Source organism: Vipera berus (assembly GCF_964194415.1).
Source record: "Vipera berus genome assembly, chromosome: 14".
NCBI classification, from domain to species: domain Eukaryota; kingdom Metazoa; phylum Chordata; class Lepidosauria; order Squamata; family Viperidae; genus Vipera; species Vipera berus.
This window is the reverse complement of record NC_138217.1, coordinates 13775476-13790662: the sequence shown is the minus strand read 5'-3', so window position 1 is coordinate 13790662 and position 15187 is coordinate 13775476. Positions and strand designations below refer to the sequence as shown.

Genomic DNA, 15187 nt, shown 5'->3' with positions numbered 1-15187 from the left:
GTCCTGCCCCAAGACCCCATAGGTGAAGAGCTCCCCGGCCCTTGGCCCACCGGGAACCAGCCTCTTTCGGCAAGACCCTCCCTCCACCCTGGAAGACCCTTGCCTGCAATTCCAACACTCCAACATCTAGGAAAGCAACCTTTCTCCTACCAGCCGAGGGATCAACAACAACTTTTGTAACTACAACCAACAACCAACATTTTAAGGGACTGAAATCATGCCAAGTATCTAATGAATTATCTAAAGCTGCTTTAACTAGGTAAAACCGCCATCTTTTCCAGCTTTCTCTAGTCCATTAATATACTTTCTACAAAAACTAACTTTCTGACAAACGAATTAGCTACTGCTCCTCAGCAGCTGCCAGTCCAGGAATGTTAGAGTAACTGGATCCTGCACGGACGTAGGCATCCACACAACACACACAATTATTTGCATGTTAACATCACCAGTGCTGAGCAAATTAGCAAGTTGGTAGTTCTGCCTCTAACAAACAAAACGCAGAGTCACCAACAATACGTGCAAAGTCTTCGCGAGTAGAAACGTACTAATAAATAATAACTAAATCAACTTTATTACAGCCAGCAAACCGACGTAAAACCTTTCGGCTAAGATGAAGCGCAATGGTAACATTAGAAAAGGCCAGCTCAAAACGAATTCTTTCTTTGCCGGTGCACCACCTAATAAATATTTTGGCTTTTGTGCTACTTACATCTCAACCTTAAATCCACTCAAAACTGAGCACACCCGAATTCAGCGCTTCCCGGTCTGAAAGAAGATCACGCCCTTGTGTTGCGTTTGCATGGAAATTTCTTTCTTGGCTGGGAGGCCGGAGCGGCCGGTGCCAAGTGGCACGGCTCCGTGGCATCCTGCCGTCTGCCGAATAGGGCAGTTTGACTTTAACTGGGGCAAAGTTCACTCTCCAGTATAAAAACGGACAACTGCTGGACACCTCGGAAGGTTACTGGATACCACACGTAGCTCTAAAAGTTGTAAACAACAACTACTTCTAGCATCTCCCAAAGATGCTTTTGCTGCTGGCAAAGATAAGTTGAAACAAAATAAAAACCGTACTGTGCGTAAGATTACCTTTTCCCTTGCAAACAAACAACACACACACACACACACACACGTTTATGTAGAGTTTGAAGGGAACCGTCCTCGTGTGCCGGTGCACCGTTTTTGCATTATTCCAAAGCGCAGCCGAGCGAGGCGCGGGCGCCGTGGACGGGGCTCGCCTGGGCAGAAGCTCCAGGAAGCCCAGCCTCGGGCCCGCCTGCTCGGCCAGCCCCGCTTCCTTCCGAGGCAGAGCGGCCGCTCAGAGCAGGGCCGGGTTAAGGGCGGCGGGCGGGGCGGGACAGCCCGGCTCCACGGCAGCCAGCGGGCTTCTCGCGATCGCCTGGCACCGCCCCTCCCCTCCCCGGAGCAGCCCGAGGTCCCCGCGCGGAGGAGCGCAGCCGGGAGCCTCCGAGGGCATTTGGAAACGCAGGAGTGCTGGGGCCGAATGCGGCCTCTGGGTGAAAGACCCATACTGCAAGTACTGCAAAGTCCATCCTACGCGGCCCTAACGCCCCCCCCTCCCCCCTTACGGGGACAGCCAAGAGCGCACCTGGCCCCTTCCCAGTGCTTAAAAGCTCCGAGAGCCCGCCCCCCCCTCTCCATCCCAGTACCCTCCCTGCCATTGGGCATCCCTCTCCTGGCAGCCCTGCCCGCTGCAAGGCCAACCCCCCCCCCCCTGGGCAGGTCTGGCAGTGTCCTTGCGCCCCCCCCGCCCCCCCAAAAACCAGCATATGCAAAGGAACATTTCCCTACAACGCCATTTAAGGGAAGTAATCTTTCAAAGATGGGCACCATGGGCTTCAAGTAAATATCAGAAACATCAGAAACATTTATTTGAAAACTTTGGAACAAGTCAACATAGGGAACTAGTGTTACAGGAAAGATTTTTTTTTAAAAAAGTCTTAAATTGGTATTTAAATATACCAGCTGGAAGTTCTCCCTATGCATTTTGCATAGAACAACAAAGCCAAAGGCTTCTTCTCACAAACAGAACTTGATGGGAGTTCAGCAACAGCTCCTATAGCAATAACCTGTAAGCGAACCTTTGCCCACTGCCACACCTGGGCTAGGGCAGCGTCAAAAAGGCACCTGAGCTTGGCAGAAGGGAAATACCTGAGGCTGGCACCAGAACCTGCTTTCCGCACAGAGGGATCAATTGCAACCCAAGTGCGATGCCTCGCAGGCCGGTTAGCCCTCATCCGAACGCAAGCTAGTTTCCTAGAAAATTTTCAGTCTGTAATTTTTGACCAACTGCAGCTCTCCTTTCCATATTACTTAAGTAACATTTCCCACAGAATTCTGGCAATACTTTTAAATACTTTCGGATCGTTGGTCCGCTTCCTGCAAGTCAAAATACTAAAAACTATTTTTCATAGCACCTCTTGAAAGTCTTAAATTGTTGGCAGATAGAAAAAAGACAAGCTGAGATAATTAAGATAAGGCATCAGCTTGGATGAAATAAGCAGCCTGTTGAATGAGCTCCTGCTGGCTGCCAATGTCTCCGTTTTCCTTTGAGAAGCGTGAGAGAGAGAAATGAAGAACAAAAACCCCCGAGGCCCTCATTGCAAAGGACAGATTGGCAGGGCGCTCTTGATCGTGATATAAAGAATTCAAAGGAAAACAGGGCAGGGCTCCTTTCCCCATCTCCGTTTGCTCCAAAACTAATATATATATATATACTGTATAGGTACTTGGAGTTAAGCACCTTGACTCAGACTGCCCCTGAATTAAAAGTGAAAAGAATAGTTTAGATCAGCTTCCAAGAATATTTCTGCAGCGTGACGGGGACAAAAGGGCTGGTCTCTTGGTCTCCAGACAGATGCGGGATCCTTACAGGGCCTTCCAGTCGATCAGCGGCTTCCCGGATTTCTTCAGGAATTCATTCGTTTTGGAGAAATGCTTACAGCCAAAGAACCCCCTGTGCACCGAGAGGGGCGAGGGATGTGCTGTCTGGAGGATGTGATGCCGTTTCTGCAAGAAGCCAGAGGCGTTAAGACTGCCCAGCCCCACAAGTGAAGAATCGGAGGGACTTAAGGGCATAGAGTAAAAGGTTAGCGGAGCCCGAAGTATCCCATCATACCGTGGCCAGAATTAAGCAGAGAGATCCTACAAGCAGCCACGTTTCTACATCTACTGAGTTAGAAAGTGGGTTGGTTTTTTAAAAAACTGAATAGTTTCACTGGCTAGACTCATCATGCACCGTGCAAAGGTTTGGTTTCTTTTAATCCTCATTTGGAAGCTCCCTGGGCTCTCCCACCACGGTAAGGAGCAAAGCACGGTTAGCTTCATCATTTACTGCAAGCGAACGGCAGGAGGGCTAAGCGTGGGTAGCTCCCCCAAATCCCCTTTTAAAGTTGCATGCAAACAGTGGTGCTGCCAAAAGCCCACCTACCCTGTCGATGCAGCTGCCCTTCTTCTGAGCATACGCTCCCCACAGCATGAAAACCAGGCCGTCCAGGTTCTCGTTCAGCCAGGCGACCACGGCGTCTGTGAACTGCTCCCAGCCCCTCTCTCGGTGGGAATTGGCTTGATGAGCTCGGACTGTGAGGACAGCATTAAGCAGCAGCACGCCTGTATTGTTAGAAAGGAAAGGAAAAGAAAAAAGGATGCCATTAGTAAGAGTCCTGGAATAAAGTCATTTTTGCTCCCACCAAAGCTGGATAATCAATGTCACTTTATATGCCCATCCAAAGTTGATGGGACAGAAGGGTGGACTGAGACCTATTTCCATTCCCAGTTAACGAGAAAACATGGCTTTCAAGGATAATTTTGTACAACTTCAATTACAGTCCCTCAATAAGATAATTGCATTTTTTTTGTTCACTATTATAGGTTTTGCTACAAGCCTAGTTTGAAAGATCGCAGCTGATTTGATTACTTGTGTTGCTTGATGAGAAACGTGAGAAACATGATTATGAGAGGTTAGAAACAATACCTATTTAGGGGAGACACCTCAACCAGTCTGGATATGTGACCTTCAGTTTTCAGATTGGTCACAAAGGCTGGGGAACTCTAGCAATTGAAGCATGAATGCAGCACAATCAAAAGCATGAAAGCAATGGGGGGGAAAATGGCATTGGGTCACCTTGTTTAGCCCATCCAGTCAAATCTCCATGGCCAGGATGAGAAAAGCCTTCTATATCCGCAACAAGCTCTTTGTACATATTTTCCAGGCTACAAAGAAAAATAAGTCTCAGACGCTCTATGTTTTCACACAATATAGACTCAACAGTCAACTGTCCCAAAGAATGCTACAACAACATGACACCCCTCAACCTGACAGAACTAAGTGGCCACAGCTGATCTTACCTGGGTGGAGGGGGAACCGGTCTCTGGACGCTGAAGCAGAGGCCATGAGCTTGATTGGGCCCGTGATATGGATCTTGGCCCAAAATAACCACTTTCACCTGAAAGCAAAAGCCGAAAACTTTCAAACACTCCACATCCATTATTCCTGTTCTCAGATAATTTTTGTCTAGATTTATGCTTCTATTTAATGACAGAAAATTCTTTCTTTCTTAGTAGTATTCCAAAAAAGCAGCAAATGGCATTACATAAAATAGAGAGAGACTAGTCAGGGTGACAGGCATTATGATTTACAAAGCCGAATTGCATTAAGGCAGGGTTTGCTTAAACATGAATGACTGAAAAAAAATCACAATGGTTACCTGTGTCAGGTGAACCCAGCTAATAGCCAAGGGTAAAGACCCAAACAAAGATAACACCACCCACTCTTAAAGGAACAAGATGATAAACACAAACTAATCATAACCTGTCGACTCACATCATGGATGTCACACAGCTGGGTCCAAGTGAAGACCTGATGCTGGGGTGGATAAACTGTACAGCGTTTGCGCTCTTCAGCAACAAATGCCATCAGCTATATAAAGGGAAGAAAAATTTACTTAGAGCTCAACTAAAGGTCATAACAAACTATGGAGACATGGCATTCCATAACGTGCACTGATACAGTCTTTGTCCCCCGATGGTGTTCAGTACTCTCATCCCAAATTCTGCTGGAAATGAATTTCTGTGTCATACCCAAACAGTCATCTCAGATTTTATCAAAACAAAACACGGCTCTTAAAGCATTCAGAACTCATTAAACAAAGGTCTACAAACCAACTTTAAAAAGCACCTGACCCAGTGGGGTAGTAGCCTTTGAGGATGGACTGCTGAGCTAAAAGCACTTGTCTAACCTTGTATCAGCAGGAACAGGCTAAATTTCACCCCTCTCTTTAATTAGCTGGACTAAGACCTCAAAGCCAAGGAAACGGGGATGGGGGGACCTGATCCCTTCGCAAAAATCCTGGCTTCTCGCCCACCTGAGCAAAGTACGGTTTGGAGAACTCTTTGGCCAGGGAGACCCTCCAGCTCTGACCCAGCTCCGCGGGAATGTAGCTGGCGGTGCGGGCTGCGAGCTTTTGCAGCGCCGCCTCCTTGTTTTTGCGGATGCGCTCCACCTGTTCCGGGCTAAGCGGGGGAGATTGCGGGCAGCAGCCATCAACCTTCGATCTTTTGGCGGCCTGCAAGAAGGAAAAGGAGCGGGTCAGGAGCGGGGAAGCAGGGAGGAGGCAGCGGGGAGACGACCAAACGCCCCAGGAAGCTGCCATGGAGGCAAAGCAACCGCAGCCGCCTCTCCGGCACTTCCGGCCACGCAGAAACGTGCACATTTCGCGGGAAAAACAAAGCTAGCATCCCACCCAAGCAAATTAGCCTGAAGACACCGCCCCTTCGCCTTCCTATTGGCCTACGCCCATTGTTTCCTTTTTTTTCCTTGGCCCGCCTCGTCCTTTAATTGGATTGCGGGTAGAAGGGGGTTACCCTCGCGACCAATCGGGGGCAAACTTTCGACCTAAGATCCGCCCCTCTCTTGGATTGCTAAAGCGTGAATTCTCATTGGTTCACCAGATCACGTGACCGTAAGCGGCCGCCAGCGTCCCTCCCGCCGAGAGCCTTCGGAGGTTTCTCATTGGTCGGCCCCTCAGAGCGCAGCTTTTGTCTTGACTAGCGAAAACGTGGTAGGTGAAAACATGCCCCGCTCCTTCCCGCCAAACCGCCAGACTGCTTCCCGCTCTATTAATAAAGCGCTGATGGCGTTAATGTTATTAATAACGTTCTTCGCAATAACTCCCCCCCCAAAAAAGGAAAGTACCTCAGTTGCCGCGTCTGACTCCGGAGAGCGAGTCCTCTTCTTGCCGGGCGCCGACGTGAAAAAGGAGAACAGGGACTTCTGCCCGATCATGGTGGCACCGCTCGCAGGGGCAACGGGACGCTGCAGGTCGGGAGCGGCGGCCGCGGCGGAGCGCTGGAATCTTCCCCGACAAAAATTGCCGCGAAACTGCTGGGCACGCGCGGCCAAGGAGCGCCTCCCCCCCCCCGCGCCTGTTCAATCCGCGCACGCGCGCTGCCGCGACCAGGAAGAGCCCCGGAGCAAAATCGAAGCGGCGAGCGGGCTTTCCGGCGGCGGCTGCTTCTCCTCCTCGAAGGCCCCTTTCCTGCCTGCCCGCTCCCCCCCCCCGGATTAAGAGGCAGGGGGCGCCTGGGGAGCAAGGTTTTTCCCCAGCCTTAGCGGCCCTGAGGAGCCGGTCCGGGGGGGGGAGCCTTAGCGGGGGGCCTTGGCCGTTATTGCCGGGATTGCTCCTCCCGTGGTCGGTCCTGGGCCGGCAGGCGAAGGAGCTGCTGCAGGGGAGCCCTGCAAAGAGGCCCCGGGGCCCTCCCGCCGCCCCTCTTCCTTTGCCCGAAGTCAGCCACGGAGAAATTCCTTCTCCCGGCACGCCCTGCCTCCGCCCCGGGGCCCAGGGCCCCGGAGGGGGAGGCGGGCCCTGCCCGGCAAGGCGGCCCGGAGGAGGCGGAGAGGGCCGAGCGAGAGGCGCCCCGCTTGCCGGGCGGGCTGTGGAAGGAAATCCGGGCCGAGGGGCTCAGCTGTGACTACACCGTCCTCTACGGCAGAGCCCAGGCGGACGAGGCCTTCCGGCAGCTGGAGAAGGAGGTGGAGTACTTTGAAGGTGAAGGCAGCTGGTGGCAGCAGGAAATAACCCCTGCTCTCTTTCTTGCTCTGGGCTTGGAAGGGGGCCGCAGAAGCCGCTTCTCCCTCCTCCTGACAAGCCTCGGGGATTTGTGAACGCTAATCGTTATTTGCAGCAGAATCGGCAGTTCTGCTTTTTCCCCAAACAGGTGAATTCACCAAGCTGCGCGTCTTTGGGAAATGGCACGACATCCCAAGGAAGCAGGTGACCTACGGGGATGCTGGGCTCACCTACACTTACTCTGGTGTCACCTTTTCTCCCAAGCCCTGGATTCCAGTTCTGAATCGCATCAGGGACCGTGTCCAGCTGGCCACTGGGCACACCTTCAACTTTGTTTTGATAAACAGGTAATTCCCCAGGGTGTTTCAGACAGCAGGAAACGCCATCCATCGGACACACGGGGCTTGGGGTGTTTCCAGCTGCCCTGCTGCATTGCTCAGCAGACGAATCCGAGGTCTTCCTTGTGCCTCTGCAGGTATAAAGATGGCCACGACCACATCGGAGAGCATAGAGATGACGAGAGGGAGCTGCTTCCTCGCAGCCCCATTGCCTCTCTGTCCTTCGGTGCCCGCAGGGACTTCATCTTCCGCCATAGGGCTTCTCGGGGCAAAAGCCCCTCCCGACGAATCGCACCAGTCAAGTTGCAGTTGGACCACGGCAGTCTGTTGGTGATGAACTTCCCCACCAATTGCTACTGGTACCACAGCCTGCCCAGCCGCAAGAAAGTGTTGGCGCCCAGAATCAATCTGACCTTTCGGAAAATTAGGACTCTTTAGCCCCCAGGAACAGAGCGCCTGCCCTTTTGGGTGCTTGAAGGAACCTTATTTCACACAGGCTGCAGCATGGGTTTACAGCTCCCTATTCTTGAAACCTACCTGGACTCAAAACTGGGCTGTTTTAATCACAGGCTCTGCTTGCACAACCTGATGCAGCCCCTGGATACGCAGGGTGTGTATGTGTCTCTAACCAAACTGTATTTGTGGCTGTGGTTTGCCTTGGATTCACTCGTTAATCAGCCAGCCAGTTTATCCTGGACGGCTGTGTGAACCTGGCCTGTGGCACAATGTATCCTGTGAAACAAGAAAATAGGGTTAACTGAACAAACCAGGCTTCAGGTGTTGGGAACACTGCAGTCAATCTGCTTGCTGCTTAAGGAGCTGATCAAGATCCACGGCGCTTCTCTAACCAGTGGGGAGACATTACTGTCTTAAGCCAAGGAAAGCGTCTCTATGCCGAGGCCCCTCGAAATGCAGGCCTGTTTCTAGCTGGGGAACCCCCGCCCAGCTTGGAGCTAAGGAGGGGCCTGTGTATTCCCAGGGCCTATTTGTTGTGCTTTGCTCCACTCATTCCTATTCCAGCAAGCTCTGCAAGCAGCAGCCTGCCAGAGGTCCACAAACTCTACTGCTTTGTGTCTTGTTTACATACCCTGAAATAAATAGTTATCATTTGTTTTCTATGGGAGAAAAGCTCTGTCTTTGTCATCAGTCAAGTTGCGTCATTAGCACACTTGTCATATGGCTTTGAGTCCACAGGAGCTGGTGCAGGAAGATGAGAAAAGGGTTTCTCTCACATAGACCAAGCCAGATGTGGGTCTAAACACATTTGGAATTTTAGCAGCTATTTTATTATGTACAAAATATTTTAAACCGGCAGATTCTGGTGGCAGAATTAGCAAGTTATAGGAAAGAGGGCTCCTCCTTTTGCTGAAGGAGAGCCCGGTAAGAAATCTGACGTAATTACAACAGACTCATCAGAACAAAGATCCCACCCTCCTTTCTGGGAAGCAGCTTCAGGCCCAACCAGAGATCCAGGCTTCCTCTGCTCCGCTGGCCTCCCCCGGAATTCCAGAGCACCGTCTCGCTAATTAAAATACGTTCAAGGCACTTAAAAGGAATTTTCCACCCTCCCCTCCGGACACGGCAGGTTGTCGTCTGACTGAATCTGCTACAGGTGTGAAATGTGAAAAGACTGGCAGTAAATCAATCACCACAAAGGAAGCGGAGGTGAACGTCACAAGGGAGGAGAACCTAAGAGGTCTCTACTTGAAATTCCTGGAACGGAAAGTATTCTGGAGCACATTTTTCTGAGATGGAGGAAAACCACATCCTTGGGCGGTCCACCGGCTCCTGTTGGGAGGCACCCTCTCCACTGCATCCTGGGGCGTCCAGGGCAGAAACCTCCCGGTGTCTTCTTGCCCCAGAGTAGAGCAGCGACTCCTGCACGCCTGGCCTGCTCTCCTCCATCATTCCTCAGCTTGGAACTCTCGGCTGGGAGGCTGCAGCCTGGAGGTGATGCGCTCGTAAAAGAGCAGGTAGGCGCTCGAGGACAGGACCTCCTGCAAGGTGCTCTTGCGTACCACGTCGTCGGAAACCCAGAGCCACTGGCTGCCGGCGGAGGGCAGTGTCCGGGAAGATGATGGAGAACGGCGGAAGGTCACAAAGTGCCCCGAGTGCATGTCCCCATGGTGGACCACCACAGCCATTAAGCGGTACACGTACAGGGGGGAACTGCCAAAGGGAAAAGAGAGGCAGGGGCGTCCACTCCACATCCATCCTCCCCTCTCCGTTTTGAGCTCGGAAGAGAAGCTAGCAAACTCTGCTCTTTCTAGCAATTGCCTAAATTCATGGGACAGCAGCTGAGCTGCCTCTAGAACCATTATGGCAGGGCTGAGTCCAGACAGGCTCAACCAATACTCCTGCGTTTAATAGACAGGCTCAGCAGACAGATAGTATTTTACAGGCTGCTCTCGTCTCTGAGGAAGTCCAGCAGCAGCCCACCCTGTTCTCACTTACCCACAGCCAGGAACAGCCATGCAAGGAAAACCGATAGAGGGAGGCAGCCACGGGGTGTAGTATGTGCCGTTGCTGAGAATGGGTTTGCTGTTCCCGGCTAGTTCCATGCCTGTAAAAAACGAAACAAAAAAAAAGCAAGCGGACGCTGGATGTCTAAAGATCCCCAATGCAGGCGAGCAGGCAGGGCTCCTGTCCGCGATGCCTACCTTCCCCGGCGCCTGGCTCTGCCTGCAGACCCCCTCTGGGGCTGGATTTATGGGTGGGGAAGTGCTGCTTGTACAGATCCATGATGAGGAACTCGCTGAACTGCACGTGCTCATTCCGCTTCAGGGGCAAGCCGTGGCTGGACCAACTCAACCGTTGCAGGTGGATGCAGAGACACTGAGGGAGCTAGAAAGGCAAGAGGGAAATGGGGCTGTTGGTGGCAGGACGACACATTCCCATGTGCAATGTAGCGGAAACACAAGCCCAGGGTTTCCCCAAATGGGAACCCCTAGCTCTTAGGACATTCCTGGGGCCACGCAGAACCAGTGTCAAATTTCTCAGTGGTTTCACAAGTCAGCCTGCGATACTGGTTGATCCTCTGCACACTACAGGTGGATGGTGCTCGCAGAGAAAAATAAACGTGAATTGGGAATTTAGCCTCTCACAGACAGTAGCTTCATCTTCAAAAAGGGCCTGAATGCTGGTCTTGCCAATCTGCCATAGGAAGCCACCTACCCCTCATGACTATCTTCCACCTCTAACGTTTGCTGTCACGGAATGAGACAGAACAGTTTTTGCTCTGCAGTTTGCAGTATGCTTAGCGAGAGAGAGGGTCCCTTGCCCCTCCCCAACAGTTCCAATGCCCCAGTTCTTACCTTTCCTAATTTTAACTGCTTAACAAAAGTTGTTCTCTGGTGCTCCATAATTTGGAGGCCCTTTGTCCCTTTGGCCTGAATCTTGGAGAAGAGGGAAAAAAAATCAAAGATGTTCAGGGGTCAGGTGTGTCCAAGACACGATTCACAAAGGAATGGGGATTGGAGGACCCTACTTTTACACCTATTTGCAAATTGGTGGGTGAAATACAGAACAGATCACCACGTGATCCCAAGCAGAAGACCTACTTTGGTACAGTTGTCACATACGACATCCTTGACCGACTCAGAGGAGATGAAGTGGCGAAGACAGTGATCCAGCGTCAAGGGATGGCCCTGCGGACAGGGAAAGTCAAGCAAAGGTCAGAACTCCAGCAGATTCCTAAAGCATGGTTCTGGGCCTCCAAGGAAATGGACCTACCCACACAGTGGCCGGGATGCTCAAGGAAAGGCTGTCAAAGGTGTCGTATCTGAGGGGACTCTGGAAGAGAAAGAAGCACTGGACTCCATCTGAACATTGTCCCACCTCCCGGCAGACAGGCAAGGATGGAGAAGCACCTCCGTTGCCCTGCCCAAGTCAGAGTTTCACGGCAACTCTTCCATTCTGGTGGATCCCAGAATGATCACATATGTCTACACAATGGATCCAAAAACCTGCACTTATTTTTCTTATGTACCTGTTGCTTGCAGTGCTTGCAAACCATGTTACTTGTCAGTCTCCCATGAAAAGGATGCTGACTTTTCCAACGATTTGGCAAAGGATAATGCGGACCTACAAAATACAACTCTTGTGCCATAATCTGTTGTGTAATAAATCTGCCAACCCTGTTAAAGCTTTTTTTTTCTTTAACCTTTTGTCCGGCAGCATATTTGTTCTTGAGGTATTTCCGGCTCCTAAGTAGGAAAAACAACAAATAAAGGGTATTATGAAAATAAGCCAGAAATATCAAGAGTTTTGATTATTTGAATTATTTGTTTTGGAGATTTAAAGAATGTAAAGAAAGATAAAATTCACCCGTGCCCAGCCCTATGTACGCTACTGAAAAATCCTGAAAACTTCAAGATGGCGAATTCCCAGGCAAGTAGAGGACAGGCGATTGGCCTAAATGTATCTTGATTCCTAATTCTAGTTGTAATCCTTAGCTATTCTTTCACTCACCTCCAGTGAATGCACATCAAATAAATGTGGAATCTGGCTCTGACCATCTCGTTCTTCTTCTAGTGAAGAAGTCAGAACATGGAACAGTTCGTGAGCATCCTAGCAAAAAAAGAAGTGACGGGAGTTTAAAATGGCAGGTCAACAACAGCAGGAAAAATGACTGCAATGAACAGGGGAGAAGGTAATTCTTGCTCCTGTTTTTATATGCCCAATATCATAGATCAGACCATCTATGTATAGATTCTGAGAAGCTGAGCAATAGATGACACCTTACTTCTTTCCGATCACTACCTGCTCTTCAAAAGAGGAGATCTGCCAGCGGTACAGCCTTAAAACCTCCAACAAGCAACTTGCATCCAAGAGGTCGTCCTCCGGTGTCTCTTGGCAGGATAAAGCTGAAAGCAACAAATGGCCCAAAAAGTTAATGCAGACTCCAGAAAAGCGAACTTATTCCCCTCCCAGTCCTGGAGCCTCTGATTCTAAAGAAAATGCTTTACACTCATATGCTTCGGAACAGTCTAAAGAGTGGAAAACCTTGACACCAGTGCTGTTAGCATGCACTTGCCTGCCCTGACATTGTCAAATGGCGGAATTTGCATTTAGTTTTCTACAAATTTCAGACGGAACGTGTCCTCTTGCGTTGCCAATATCACCATTTCTAGAACTGTGTCCTACCACTACATCGCCGTTTCCTCCTTTGTATCATAAAAAGCGCTGTGTCCATTTGCCAGGTAATCCAATGAACAGAACAAGGAGTCAAAAGTTAAAATGACAGGCACCTCCTACCTTTCAGCAAGCGAAGCAAGGTCAGCGACAGGGACTGCTGCCCAGCCTTCTTGCTTTGGCCAGCCGAGTCCTGACCTGCGAATCCTTCCAGCCACTGAATGAGGGTAGGACACGCCGACAGCCCTTGGAGAAGGGAGTTCATGAAGCACGTGTTGCCCAGGTTGAGCAGCCCGGGCACCAGCCCTGTTGGGGCGGGGAGGGAGAAAGATTAACGCCATGGATTAGCCTTGTAGGAGGCTCGGCCGCTTCTCTTCTTAATCCAACGGAAGAAGAGAATCCCTGCAGCTCCAGGATGAACGTGGGTCCCCGGTGCCTTCCGAGCCTGGATGTTGTTGGCTGGCAGACGCTTCAGTTCCCACCTGGCTGCCGTCCCAGGTGGGCGCCCCTCACCTTTCCTGCGCCGTTTCCTCTCGGCCATGGGGCCCCAGAGGACGTAGAGGCCGGCGGCAAAGACGACGGCCACCCCAGCGATGACCCCCCAGCTCCTCACCATCCTGGCCCTAGGAAGAGGAAGGGGACATGAAAGGAGCCCCTCCGGGCGGGAGGCCGAGCAGCCCCCGAGCCGGCTTCCGAGCCGGCGCGCCTTCTGGGACCTGCAGTCCCTTCCCACGGGGGCGGCTGCCATTCCGACCCACGGAAGCCCCTCGGCCCAGCCGCCCGCAGAGATCCGCCGGGCGCAGGGGATCGTCCCGCCGGTGGCGTCCCTCCGCTCCCCCCCGCAGGCGCTCGTGGGGACCCGCTCCGCTCGCGGCCGAACCTGGCCGAGCCCCCGGCCCGAAGAAGCCGCCGCAGCGCCGCCGCCGCCCGCTCCGTTTCCAGCGCGCCGAAGCGGCTCAGCGGCATTGCCGGCCTCGCTGCGCCCCGCGGACGGAACCGAAAGCGCGGGAGCGGGTCGCACGGGGAAGACTTTCCGGAAGGAGCGGAAGCCGCCGGGTCGAGCTCCTGCCCGAGGGTCTCGTAGCAACGGGGTCTCCGCCCCCTCGGTTGCTAAGGAGTTCTACGCCCTATGACTCCCATCCTGCCCCGGGTGCTGAGAAAACAGAGTTCCGCAGACGAAAAAAAGATTCCGCGGAGCAACTTCTCTGAAAGATAACAGGAGGAGGCGGCAGAGGGAGAAAAACAGCATTCTAGATGTTTTCTTAATTGCACCAAAGCAATTTTAAAGCTTTAAAGAGGGTAGATTCAGTTCTACATGGGAGTAAGCGCTCTCAGTCCAGCGGGAACTTACTAAAACATCAGGCAAAAAAGCTGCACATTTAATTGTGTGTCCCAAACACCAACTGAAAGCAAACATTTCAAATATATTTAAGGGGCTAGAAGCAAAATATAAAAAAAAATGAAGGAAAGCAGTTCTGAGACATTTCAAAAACTACCACATTCTCCAATACATTTAGAATTTAAGGCATCCTTGTCAATCGTGGACAAAACTTGCAGTGAGCCAGAGCAATCCAGGCAGAGGAGAAGAAGATTGACACACCCAACATCCTGGTCAAGACCATCTTGCTTCAGGCTCCCTGTGCATCTTTGGCCTCCAGCACCTGCTTTCCTGATTCCCTGTGCCTGAAGGTCACTCAATCCAGCAAGAGCCAACACACTCAAAAGCTGAGTCGGCAAGTGATCAAAGCCAACTTATTTGAGACAGATCCAGTGCCCTCAAGCCTCCCACTGTGCCAGAAGGCAGCCTTCCAGATAAGGGGGAGCAACTTCCAGAAACCCTCCCCACCCCACCCCACACATCTGAGAGGCCATCAAGCTTTGCATTCAGAGGCAGGTGCATTAATCTCGGATTGAGGATTTGACCATGAGACTCTAAGATCATAATTGCATCAGTTGTTCTCTCCAAGCTATAGCAAACCAACCTTATTCTAACTGGAGGTTCTGTTGCTTCTTCTCCCGATAGGAAACTCGGAATCTTGTCTGACCCTCCTGCTCTTTCCCTCTATTTGCTGTTCCCCACCTCTTTTCATGCCTGCACCACATGCATTCACCTTTTTGAACTACCACACCACTGAGTCTAGCTCCTTACTGCTTCTAAAATGGTTTGTATTGCAGTTCTGTTCAACTCAACTCAACTGCTCCACCTGCAATCAGCCAGCCCTGGAAGACAGAAAAAGGAAGCTTCCCCCACCGCTCATTTGCTCAGCCCCTGGCCCTGGAAAGAAGAGATGTGTGGCTTAAATGTCCAGCCCTGGACCCAGGAAGCCCTCCACCCCAGCAACAAATCTCTTCTTAGTCGCCTCTTGCAGCGAATACCACAGCTGTAGGGGGAGCTTTGGAGAGCTGCCCGAGGAGCTCTTTCGCCCCACCGGGGCTCCAGTCTTTAGACTGGGGTGTTTTGCCCCCAAGAGCTGTACGTTTCCCTCTAATAATCCCGCTGGGCGTTGCAAAGGTCTCTTGCAAGAGAGGTGGAAGACTGCCCTGCAGCCAGCGAAGGGAACTGAGAGCAGCCAGCAAGAAAAAGGGGGAGGATTTCACGACAAGCAAGCTGCCCCCTCCCTCCCTCCCTCC

The 15187-nt window shown here is 51.6% G+C and overlaps 3 protein-coding genes across 3 annotated transcripts; 1 reads left to right on the top strand and 2 right to left on the bottom strand.

Moving 5' to 3' along the window:
• Positions 1-1861: 1861 nt before the first annotated feature.
• On the bottom strand, positions 1862-5692 carry UNG (uracil DNA glycosylase). Its single transcript, XM_081339417.1, has 6 exons — positions 5382-5692; positions 4841-4936; positions 4366-4463; positions 4142-4230; positions 3449-3627; positions 1862-3027 (listed from the first exon to the last, which is right to left on the bottom strand). Exons 1-6 carry the CDS (start codon positions 5667-5669, stop codon positions 2887-2889), a joined length of 891 nt encoding a protein of 296 aa, XP_081195543.1. The 5' UTR covers positions 5670-5692; the 3' UTR covers positions 1862-2886.
• A 397-nt stretch (positions 5693-6089) lies between these two features.
• Positions 6090-8539, top strand: ALKBH2 (alkB homolog 2, alpha-ketoglutarate dependent dioxygenase; the record flags this gene model as incomplete). Its single annotated transcript, XM_081338836.1, has 4 exons — positions 6090-6207; positions 6642-7064; positions 7234-7432; positions 7561-8539. 4 exons carry the CDS (start codon positions 6090-6092, stop codon positions 7859-7861), a joined length of 1041 nt encoding a protein of 346 aa, XP_081194962.1. The 3' UTR covers positions 7862-8539.
• Positions 8540-8686: 147 nt separating this feature from the next.
• On the bottom strand, positions 8687-13630 carry USP30 (ubiquitin specific peptidase 30). Its single transcript, XM_081339253.1, has 13 exons — positions 13437-13630; positions 13070-13179; positions 12680-12862; positions 12185-12288; positions 11894-11992; positions 11586-11628; positions 11412-11506; positions 11156-11215; positions 10984-11070; positions 10738-10818; positions 10084-10267; positions 9878-9986; positions 8687-9592 (listed from the first exon to the last, which is right to left on the bottom strand). Exons 1-13 carry the CDS (start codon positions 13520-13522, stop codon positions 9328-9330), a joined length of 1506 nt encoding a protein of 501 aa, XP_081195379.1. The 5' UTR covers positions 13523-13630; the 3' UTR covers positions 8687-9327.
• Positions 13631-15187: the final 1557 nt, after the last annotated feature.

Coding starts and splice junctions, on each gene's coding strand:
- UNG (XM_081339417.1), bottom strand. CDS start 5,669: ATGGCAGCTTCCTGGGGCGTTTGGTCGTCTCCCCGCTGCCTCCTCCCT. Junction 4,937..5,381: donor CCAAACCGTACTTTGCTCAG/GTGGGCGAGAAG, acceptor CCCTTTATATAG/CTGATGGCATTTGTTGCTGA. Junction 3,028..3,448: donor AGGGCAGCTGCATCGACAGG/GTAGGTGGGCTT, acceptor GGCTTCTTGCAG/AAACGGCATCACATCCTCCA.
- USP30 (XM_081339253.1), bottom strand. CDS start 13,522: ATGCCGCTGAGCCGCTTCGGCGCGCTGGAAACGGAGCGGGCGGCGGCG. Junction 13,180..13,436: donor CGGGCCGGGGGCTCGGCCAG/GTTCGGCCGCGA, acceptor TCCTCTTCCTAG/GGCCAGGATGGTGAGGAGCT. Junction 12,863..13,069: donor GAGGAAACGGCGCAGGAAAG/GTGAGGGGCGCC, acceptor CCGCCCCAACAG/GGCTGGTGCCCGGGCTGCTC.